This window comes from Anopheles darlingi, chromosome X, assembly GCF_943734745.1.
Source record: "Anopheles darlingi chromosome X, idAnoDarlMG_H_01, whole genome shotgun sequence".
Lineage (NCBI taxonomy): Eukaryota > Metazoa > Arthropoda > Insecta > Diptera > Culicidae > Anopheles > Anopheles darlingi.
The window spans coordinates 10610418-10620417 of NC_064873.1; the positions used below are offsets into that span (position 1 = coordinate 10610418).

General features: G+C 52.2%; 4 protein-coding genes across 6 annotated transcripts in view; 3 read left to right on the plus strand and 1 right to left on the minus strand.

Moving 5' to 3' along the window:
* Positions 1 to 384, minus strand: part of LOC125948266 (ubiquitin-like modifier-activating enzyme 5) — a 2827-nt gene extending 2443 nt beyond the window's left edge. The window contains exon 1 of the mRNA XM_049674212.1: positions 1 to 384. This exon is cut by the window's left edge and continues 109 nt beyond it. Within this exon, the coding sequence (XP_049530169.1) occupies positions 1 to 57 (57 nt within the window). The 5' untranslated portion in view covers positions 58 to 384.
* A 289-nt stretch (positions 385 to 673) lies between these two features.
* LOC125949194 (probable glucosamine 6-phosphate N-acetyltransferase) lies at positions 674 to 2518 on the plus strand. Its single transcript, XM_049676005.1, has 4 exons — positions 674 to 990; positions 1282 to 1492; positions 1568 to 1757; positions 1850 to 2518. The coding sequence occupies exons 1-4, from the start codon at positions 970 to 972 to the stop codon at positions 2076 to 2078; spliced, it is 651 nt and encodes a 216-aa protein (XP_049531962.1). The 5' UTR covers positions 674 to 969; the 3' UTR covers positions 2079 to 2518.
* A 285-nt stretch (positions 2519 to 2803) lies between these two features.
* On the plus strand, positions 2804 to 6272 carry LOC125959456 (28S rRNA (cytosine-C(5))-methyltransferase). 3 transcript variants are annotated; one of them, XM_049692456.1, is made up of 4 exons: positions 2804 to 3228; positions 3314 to 3570; positions 3739 to 5361; positions 5770 to 6272. In XM_049692456.1, the coding sequence occupies exons 1-4, from the start codon at positions 2826 to 2828 to the stop codon at positions 5929 to 5931; spliced, it is 2445 nt and encodes an 814-aa protein (XP_049548413.1). In that variant the 5' UTR covers positions 2804 to 2825; the 3' UTR covers positions 5932 to 6272. The 3 variants fall into 3 exon arrangements, with proteins under 3 accessions (XP_049548413.1, XP_049548345.1, XP_049548274.1); XM_049692388.1 differs by having other exon boundaries at positions 3739 to 4647; positions 4954 to 6272; XM_049692317.1 differs by having other exon boundaries at positions 3739 to 6272.
* A 1966-nt stretch (positions 6273 to 8238) lies between these two features.
* Positions 8239 to 10000, plus strand: part of LOC125959460 (echinoderm microtubule-associated protein-like CG42247) — a 31485-nt gene continuing 29723 nt past the window's right edge. Inside the window, exon 1 of the mRNA XM_049692286.1 lies at positions 8239 to 8436. Coding sequence (XP_049548243.1) covers positions 8239 to 8436 — 198 coding nt within the window. The remainder of the gene's footprint in view (positions 8437 to 10000) is intronic.

Below are 10000 nucleotides of genomic sequence, written 5' to 3' on the forward strand. Positions count from 1 at the left end.
CATCTTCGCAATCCGCTCACGCCCTACACCTATCGGAGTTACTTGCTGAGTGGCCATTCTGCTAGCTAGCTTTTCTAACGTTTTTGAAAATCACAACTTTGCCACTACTCGTGGAGTTCTTGGGTGCAGGAATCGAGCCTCTATCGAACGCACTTTGCACAATCTGTACACGAACTCTTGTGTCGTCTCGTGCTGTCGTCAGCAAACGCAGCGTCAGCAAACAGCTGACGTGTGTGTCAGTGCTGCCTGCTCGCGCCCTCACACAATAACAATCCGACTGTAAATTCCTCTCAATTCTACGTTATTTCATTCGGTTATTTAAGTGATGGACAACGGAACCCGTGTTTCGGCGTTCGAGGCAAATGTACAAGTCGACACCTAGTTCGGAGTATGCTGACCAGGAATTACCGATTTGTTGTCCTCACAAAATTATGCTAGCTTATGCAGCATAAAGCCTGGCTGTCAATATGGGCGAGGTAAACAAATTCGATCGCTTCTGGGGCAGTGCCTACCAACTGCGGAGTTTCCTTCCCCCGGTAGCTGCTGCGGTGCGGCCGAACAAAAAGAGAAAGTTGTTTGGCGATTATTGTCTTGCGAATCCCTGCCGCTCGCCCATCCGCGTTTGCTCGTTCGTCACCACGAATTGCTCCACGCTGGCAGCGGAACGTGTGGCGCAGAGCGCATACCGCGTGCTAACGAGGATCACACGCTACTGTCTCGACGAGCAGCTGCACAAACGCGGTGCGCAGGTGTGCGATAGTATGTCGTTGCCAGCTATCATCGGTTGCTGATTTCTGCTCGATGCGACTACGGGAGATTGCGGTATTCAATCGTACTGTCCTGCGACCCGGTCACGTCCTGATAAGTGTGGGAAGCCCGTGTCTGATAACACGCGAACGCGATACCTCACTCCATTGTGGCTTGTGAGTGGTGCTACGGCTGAGCTGCACGGATTATTGCTTCTGAAATATGGGAGCCCCACTCCTGGAGGTAAGTCGGTGCGTGTGCTGTTTTGGGGGGTGTAAAACGGGAAAGGATTACCATCGTCTCATAGCTCATCGCTGATAAGCATCGACGTGGCATCACCCCCTACCCCCATCATCATTTGCACTACGCTATCAGGTGCTCCTTTTCTCTTTTCTTTGTTTGTTTATTAACCATCGGCAATGGAGCGGTTGCATTCTTTCAAGGTCAACGAGCGATCGCTATTTCCGGGGTGTGGTGTGGGCAAGCCATTCCTCTGCCAATCAGTTACATTCTTATTCTTCTACTTCGTTGCAGCAAGAGCTCTCGCTGTACGATCCGGCTCTGCTTCTGAGTCTCGATTTCTTTCGCTCGCCGGCCAAATTCAATCCACGCATCTCGGCAGCTGTCCCAGGAGAACCATGGCTTAAAGTTCGACCGCTACAGACGGGAGATTTTCACCGTGGTTTCCTGCAGATACTGTCGCAGCTGACTAAGGTTGGCGATGTCTCGCTCACACAGTTCCTCAGTAAGTGCGCTGGTTCGGCGCTCTATGTTCGAATTCTTGGCGCCGAATTTGATGTATGTGAATGTTTCTCCCTAGATCGTTTCGCGCAGATGCGAGCGAGCGGCGACTATTACGTGACGGTCATCGTGGACACGCGTCTTGACAAGATTATTGGCAGCGCGACGCTCGTACTCGAGCGCAAGTTTATCCACGGATGTGGCACGCGCGGCCGGCTGGAGGATGTCGTGGTAGATGATACGTATCGCGGCAAGCAGCTCGGCAAGCTGTAAGTATAGCATGTTAGCTGCCAGCCTAGCTGCTGGTACCAGTCAGCTGGAAATGAAACCCCGAGCTCATTGCCTTCTCTTTTCATTCCAGCATCGTTGTCACGGTAACCCTGCTAGCAGATCAGCTTGGCTGCTACAAGATGTCTCTGGATTGCAAGGACAAGCTGATACCGTTCTACACGTCGATCGGTTACGTGCTGGAACCGGGCAACGCCAACACGATGAACATACGTTATGAAGCGGGCGTTGGCGGTGCCGGCGTTGTCAGCAACCGGACGGCCGGCCACGGCAATCAGCCGGACGATACGGAGCCCTCCTGACAATTAGCCACCGGTGCTGCTGTAAATAGTAAATCCAAGCTCTAGGAACCTTCCGCTGTTCCGCCGGACCCCACGCACAGGTCGTGTCCGGGCACGCTTGCCAACGCAAAATTCCGAAAATCACCGCGTATTTTTTTTATTTTGCAATTGGATTTACTTATTCACAGGACCCCGGGGGAGCCAGTGCTATTAGCAATGAAGCAGTCATTTGCGCATTTGCAATACTTGCCCCCGGCAGCAGCATCTGGTACATAATAGGATTGTTTTTAATTTGACCTTTTATTTTTATAATTTCTTCTCCACTTACAGTGTTAGTAGTTTAAACTTTTAAAACATTTTCTTCAAAGCTAGCTAGCTTTTAAAATTTTACTTCAATTGTACATGGTGGTTGTGCTTGAGCTTATTACGAACTTGGGTAATAAAATTAAAATAAAAACGAATCGTTTGAAATGCTTCGCAGTTACGAATTCCAGCTATCGTGATTTCGCACGTTTTAAATGGCAACACGGCCAGCGAGAACGACAGAAAGAGAATGAATGATAGAGATGACTGGACTTTACGGGCGAAATTCAGTTCATTTAAAGGCGCTATGGGAATTCATCTGGACATTACGTGTTCATGCGAGGGCTTGTTGAAGGAATTTATTGCGAAATGAACAGGAGCGAAATCAGTCTTGGCGGACATGTGCTTCTGCAGCCATTCAGAAGAATCACAACATCAACAGTTTCGCACCAAAACGCTGCCGTGATGGCGACTACTGACACGCGTGCGGCTGTTAGCCGTAAAATTCCCGTTCCCAACAACTATCGGTGCGCAGCAAAAATGCTGCGGCAGGTGACGGAGGAAAAGAAAAGCATTAAGACTCTGCTGCGAGATGAAAAGCATTTTCGTGCCGGGCGAACCATCATGGATCGATTGCTGGTGAATTTACCGCAGATAAACGCTATCATAGCCCACATAGACTTGACGACCAAGGAGCCTCGACTGAATCCGTGGTTGGCTCGGGCACTCATCTCTGAGCTGCTGTATGGTCGCGGCGAACTGCTTGGCGCCTCGTTACCAGTGGAGTGTGTTCGCCGGCACGAGACCGAAATACGGAAGGCTTATGAGGCGACGAAAGCTAGCATTCCGGTAGTGCAGAGATTTGAAGGTAAGTGGAAAGCTTAGGTTAGCTTGTTTAGCTCGTGTAGGTTTTGGCAATTCGCATAGTAAGTAATTTTGTGTCCCTTCCCTAGAGCCACGCTTCGTGAGGGTGAATACAGAGCTACTGAACCTTGAGGGAGCCAAGCGGTTAATGCAGGAGGAAGGCTGGATACTGGTGGACGAGGAGTTCCCCGACTATCAATCGTTTCTGAATCGTGTGCAAAGCCTTACCGACAGCGAGTACATGGTGGACTTCCATTTTAACGATTTGTTGGTGTTCCCGCACTGCTCAAAGGGATACTGGGCTCGGGCGGAGCATTTGCTTTCCAAATTTTTCTTACAAAACAAGGTATTTTGCATTTTATATGAAGATTGCTCGTTCTTAAATATACAAAAAAGAATTGGCATTTAAGAAACGACGACCCCTTTGATACCGGATATACTGGTTTTCGATGCGTCCATGTGCAGCGTGAGCTTGAGTGTGAAATGCTAATCTATTTTTCTCTTCTTTTTCGAGGCTTGCCTGGTGCCGACATACCTGCTAAAGCCACCGAAGAAATCGGTTGTACTGGATATGTGCTCGGCGCCCGGAATGAAAGCAACCCATCTGGCCAGCTTGATGAAAAATAAGGGCCGCCTCTATGCCGTCGAGCGGAATGCTGAGCGTTACAAGCTGTTATGCCAGTATGCGGCGCCGTTCGGCGTGATAAAAACTATCCAGGCAGACTGCTTGGATCTTACCGACGAGCAGGTGCCCGGTGTCGAGTACATTCTGCTTGATCCTAGTTGCTCCGGTTCGGGCATGCTAGATCGATTGCGTATGCCGGAGCCGGTTGACGAAGGACGCTTGTATAAGCTGGCCGGGTTGCAGTATAAGCTTTTGTCCCACGCGATGAATTCTTTTCCGAATGCGCGTCGCATCGTTTACTCCACCTGCTCAATCCACCCCGAGGAGAACGAGAAGGTTGTAATGGGTGTGCTGCGCCATAACAGTCACTTCCGGTTGCTCGACGCGCGCACCGAGCTCGGTAAAGAGTGGTTAAACCTTGGCTCACCTGACTATCCAGGCGTTGGCGAGCGGTGTCTGTATGCTCGATCCGAGACCGATCTGACGATCGGCATGTTTGTAGCCGTGTTTGAGCGGTGCGCGGACGGTGAAGAGAATGAGATCTACATGGCACACGAACAGCAGAAGGAAAGCTATGCAAAGCTCGCAGCGATCGGTAGCGAAGGGCGCAAGGGGAAGAAAAATCGTGGCGAAAATAACTTTAAACCCGTGGAAAATGAACCAGAGGTGCAGCAACGCCATAGTTCTGGGCTTGTTGCTGAACGACAACACACGAGTGCTGCAGAAGGCGTATCGGCAGCTAACGGAGTGATCGGCGAGCAATCCGAGAGTGTCAGCAAGAAGAAATCCAAGCGAAAGGCCGATTCTGAACACACGGACTCTGTTATTGACGAAACGACGGCTAACGGAATGATCGCAGAGGCATCCGAGAGTATCAGCAAGAAGAAATCAAAGCGAAAGGCCGATTCTGAACACACGGACTCTGCTATTGATGAAACGACGGCTAACGGAGTGATCGCAGAGCAATCCGAGAGTGTCAGCAAGAAGAAATCCAAGCGAAAGGCCGATTCTGAACACACGGACTCTGCTATTGATGAAACGACGGCTAACGGAAAGATCGGCGAGCAATCCGAGAGTGTCAGCAAGAAGAAATCCAAGCGAAAGACTGATTCTGAACACACGGACTCTGCTATTGATGAAACGACGGCTAACGGAATGATCGCAGAGGCATCCGAGAGTATCAGCAAGAAGAAATCCAAGCGAAAGGCCGATTCTGAACACACGGACTCTGCTATTGATGAAACGACGGCTAACGGAATGATCGGCGAGCAATCCGAGAGTGTCAGCAAGAAAAAATCAAAGCGAAAGGCTGATTCTGACCACACGGACTCTGTTATTGATGACACGACGGCTAACGGAGTGATCGCACAGCCATCCGAGAGTGTCAGCAAGAAGAATTCCAAGCGAAAGACTGATTCTGAACACACGGACTCTGCTATTGATGAAACGACGGCTAACGGAATGATCGCAGAGCAATCCGAGAGTGTCAGCAAGAAGAAATCCAAGCGAAAGGCCGATTCTGAACACACGTACTCTGCTATTGATGAATCGACGGCTAACGGAATGATCGGCGAGCAATCCGAGAGTGTCAGCAAGAAGAAATCCAAGCGAAAGTCTGATTCTGAACACACGGACTCTGTTATTGCCGAAACGACGGCTAACAGAAAGATCGCAGAGCCATCCGAGAGTATCAGCAAGAAAAAATCAAAGCGAAAGGCTGATTCTGACCACACGGACTCTGTTATTGATGACACGACGGCTAACGGAATGATCGGCGAGCAATCCGAGAGTGTCAGCAAGAAGAAATCCAAGCGAAAGACTGATTCTGACCACACGGACTCTGTTATTGATGAATCGACGGCTAACGGAGTGATCGCTGAGCCATCCGAGAGTATTTGCAAGAAGAAATCAAAGCGAAAGGCTATACCGCTACTACATGACGCGGACAAGACCATCGAGTTCGATGCAGCACCGATAGCGACCGACGAGCAAGATGCAGACGTGAAGATAGGGAAATCCCGCAAGAAAAAGGATCGCAAGAAGCAGAATGAGCTGCTTCTTACAGTGAATCGCCCAGAATAGGAACATGCAAACTACGCACGTCAATGGTCAAATTTAGCGGGTGCTATTACGTCCGTTCGTGCCTAAAGTAGGAACATTTCCCTTTAGCAGGCCGTGCGCTTGACGAAAGGAAACCCTTTCTTTTGTGTTTTCAGTTATGAATTACCGACGAAGCCGTATTTATAAGGCGTTGTGAGATGAAATACCGCTGCAAAATTGAGCATTCGAAAAAGGAGCATCGAATTTGTGCCTCTCGATAAAAGGAAACTTTTTTTTGTTTTGTTTTTCTGTTATGAATTACCGACGATGCTGTATTTGTAAGGGCAGTCTGTGAGTGGAAAATAAAAATGGAATTCTTTGGATGCCTATTGTGTTGGTTGTGTCTACTGAATCCATACATCGCAATCCTTATGCCACACCTAAGTCACAACCGGTCCTCGCCCTGCCCCTTTCCCGGCGCCCCACACCACGGCAGTACCATTAGCTAATTACTAACCCGGACCAAAACCCAGGGTCACGTTGATGATTTGTTGCAGTTTGAAGTTCGGCTCACGAGGCGGGAATATCTCTTTCTCACAGTAATCAGCCCGCCCCTGACTGTTCGCAATCAATAACTGGAGTGGGCACGGCACGAAACCAATGCTGTTGCGAAATTAGTTTGCTGTTTTCGTGGTTCGTATATTTTTAGGGCCCAAACGATGGGGTGGTCTCCGGTACGCCGTTCGATGTTGCGTGCCCATGATTTATGCGGTTTCACATGAGGTGTTTTCCTTTTTATTTGAATATAACGAGCCCTCACCGATTCCGACATTGTGCCTTGTGAACCTTATCATAGGGAGGCCCGGAGGCCAACCAGTCAGCCCGTTAGTTGGTTAGCCAGCCAGCCAGCCAGCCAGCCAGCCAGCCAGCCAGCCAGCCAGCCACCCGGCCATGGCCATTCCAATAAAACGCGGAAAACGAACGCCTTCCCTGATAGCCGATGAATGGAGAGGCTCCCTCTCCTTGGTGGTGTGTTTCGGATGTAGGCCCCTCATTGGCCTCGATGCTAGCCCAGAAAAAAACCAATCCGAAATTCCGGCAATCAGCTCATCGAGGCAACGAGATAGGCAACCACTGGTCGCTATTTGTATAAGCACCCAATGCACTATCAGTGAAGCCACGCAGCAACGCCTCCGCCAAAGGTGCGCCAAGCGGCCGGGCGGGGGCGAACCTCTTGCGGTCGCCCGCGTTTTTTTTTTCCTCTCTTGAGCTCGTTCGCGCTTATTACCACGTGGCACGCGATTGGCCAGTTTGCCATTTCGAGTGGGTGCGAGATTGTCGCGTACTCCGCTCTACCGCTCTACCAAAGCCATCCCGAAATGAAGCAATCGAATCCAATCGCACGACGACCAAAAATACCATCCGAAGGACACGCAGGACCACGCCGAGGACGGTGACCGATTTGATACCCGGTCCCGGGGTCCGGGGCCGGCGCGGCCGTTGATGAATAAAACCGAGAATATAGGGAGGCCCACGACCCCCCCCCAAAGCCTAGCCACCCTTGATGCTGGAGCAGCCATACCCGGCCCGAGGAGGGATGTAGGTCATCGTTTTGGTTCATCGAAAGGGGGGGGGGGGGGGAGTGAGAAACCTTGGGTCGTACCGAGCTCTATCGCTCGTGCTCGAGTATGGCGGCCTCGGCCCGGGGGGAGGTGGACCAACACAACAGTCCTTCCCACCCGAAAAAAAAGGCTAATTAGAATTAGCCGGGCTCGGCGCAGTGCGGTGTTGTCGTTGTCGCCGTTATCCGTCGGCAGCGAGCGCGTGAACACCTACGACGACCACGACAACGATTGGTGCAGTGTGCCGCTGTCCAACGTCGGTGCGCCCTGACGACAAGATCCTACGCGCGTTCGCGTGTGTGTTTCGTGTCTGTGCGTGTCCGCGTGCTTGTGTGTGAGACAGTGTGTGTTAGTTTTTTGGCAGGAGAGAACGCCAACACCGAACACCTGTCTCTAACAGGTGGTGTCCCGGATAATTGTGTCACCGGCGGTCCGGTGCTTCCGATCGCGTTCCGCGTTGCGTGCTCGGCTCCGGTAGGGTACTATTGGTATTGCAGCCCCGCTAGCCCCGTTTCCCGGACCGGAGATGGAAACAACCGATTACAGGTGGGTTTAGCGGATAGCGAGAAGTTGCGACTGCAGAGCGCACTGCCACTAACCCCGGCCCGGCCACTTTCACATTCCACCCGGCAGCCGGCATCAATAAACCGTTCGAGCTCGAGGTTGGTAAAGAAGGAGCGAGGAGGAGCGAGAAGGAGGAGGAGGAGGAAGCAGGTAGGCGAAGGCGATGATCCGCTATCTGGCCGATAGCAGCAGTACTTCGAGCATAGAGGAGACGCGGCGGACGCGTAGCTCAAACGGGAGACGAGCAGCGATCCCCACGACCACCATTGCCCTGCCCCGGCCAAGCAGCAGACAGCAGGTGCCGGTGCATCTGCGCGTCCAGCTGCTGACTGCCAGCGACCGGCAGGTTCGGGTCGTCCGGGTAAGTAGTTGTATGCTACCTGGTTACGCCATACATTCCCATATCCCGCCAGCTACTACCACTACCTACTGCTACGTCCTTTGGTGGCGGCGGCGGCGGTAAAATGACAACACAGCAAAACCCTGCTCGGGTTTGGGTTGTTCCAATCTGATTGGATGACGGGCTATGGTCGGCTGCTAACAGGCCTGCAGGTCAACAGGAGCAACAAATGCTCGTCACTCGACAGACAGCCCGCAAGACAGAGCCCGAGTACACAAACACACACACACACACACACACATGCTGTTTCGTTCTCGCTCGCTATCTCATGCCACGGTGGGGCTACCGGACAGGCGCAGGATGCGCACTTCCGGTTCGTCAATGGGCGCCAATGGGTTCCGCCCTCTTTTTTTCCCGGAGTGTCACTCGGGATGAGCGATGCCGCGATGGCGTTATGACAGCAGACTATATAGCGTGCCACAAGGCGTTGAAGACGTGTATGAAATACGCGTGCAAAATGAAGCAGCCGAAACTGGGGCCTCGGTTTCTCGGTTCACGCCCGCGTAACAGTGCTTCCATCAGCTAATCAGCCCACGCTAAAATCTTGCGAAATGGGCAATGCGACGGAGTACTTTTGTTTGTTTGTTTGTTTGTTTTGGAGACCTCCTTCTACGTCTGGTGATAACGTTCCCCAGGAGTTCCCCGCAACGCCCAGCAAACGAGGCTGACGACTGGGAGGGGCGTGAATAGTAGGGTAGTATTACCTCTAGATATACCATACAGCCCCTATAGCTGTATGATATGCTTGCATGTACACCAGAGAACAAAAGCGCGGTCGTGCGTGTCGCCAAGGATGGCTTCATGGTTTCCGCTCTCTTTCTCTCTCTCCGCTCCCACTACTCGAGTGGCATGCTAATTAGCCACTCGCTCTACAAGACCTCCTTGTTCTCCTCGTCCTCCTCCACCTCCTCCTATCGCCTCTCCTGCGTGCGACCTTGTGCGGTTGTTTTCGTTTTCACGGCGCAACCCGCAGCGGGTTCGGGAATCTCGAGCAACTGCTGGCGAGTATCTTATCGCGGCCACTCGGAATTACTTGCGGCTTGCGGCGTAAGAATCTAAGACCTGGTCCTGGTCCTGGTGTGTGGTGCTTGGGTGCGCCACAGATTCCGCGCCACAGAGATCGACGCGGTGTATGGAAGTGATGGACCTTGGCACCGATTGCTCTTCTTCTGCTCCTGCTGCTGCTGCTGCTGTTGCTGCCTGTGACATTGATGATTGATGCCGTACCATCCCTCTCCCCCTGGCATGCTCGATGGCTGCAGCGTAATACTGGTCGGTCGGACTACAACCGGAGCCCTTTCCTCGGGCCCATCAAAATCCACCATGGCCACGGATTCCGTCCCTCACTCTTCTCCTTCTCTCGCGTTGTAGCGCTATTCGCGGCCTCGGCCTGGAGAGACCAGAGGAGCCCTCCCCCCGGGGGGTTTCCAGCCGCTATCAGCCGCGCTGTATCGCCGCTTAGGAGGAGGAGGAGGAGGAGGAGGAGGAGGAGGAGGAGGAGGAGAAGAAAAAAAAGATCTGTGGA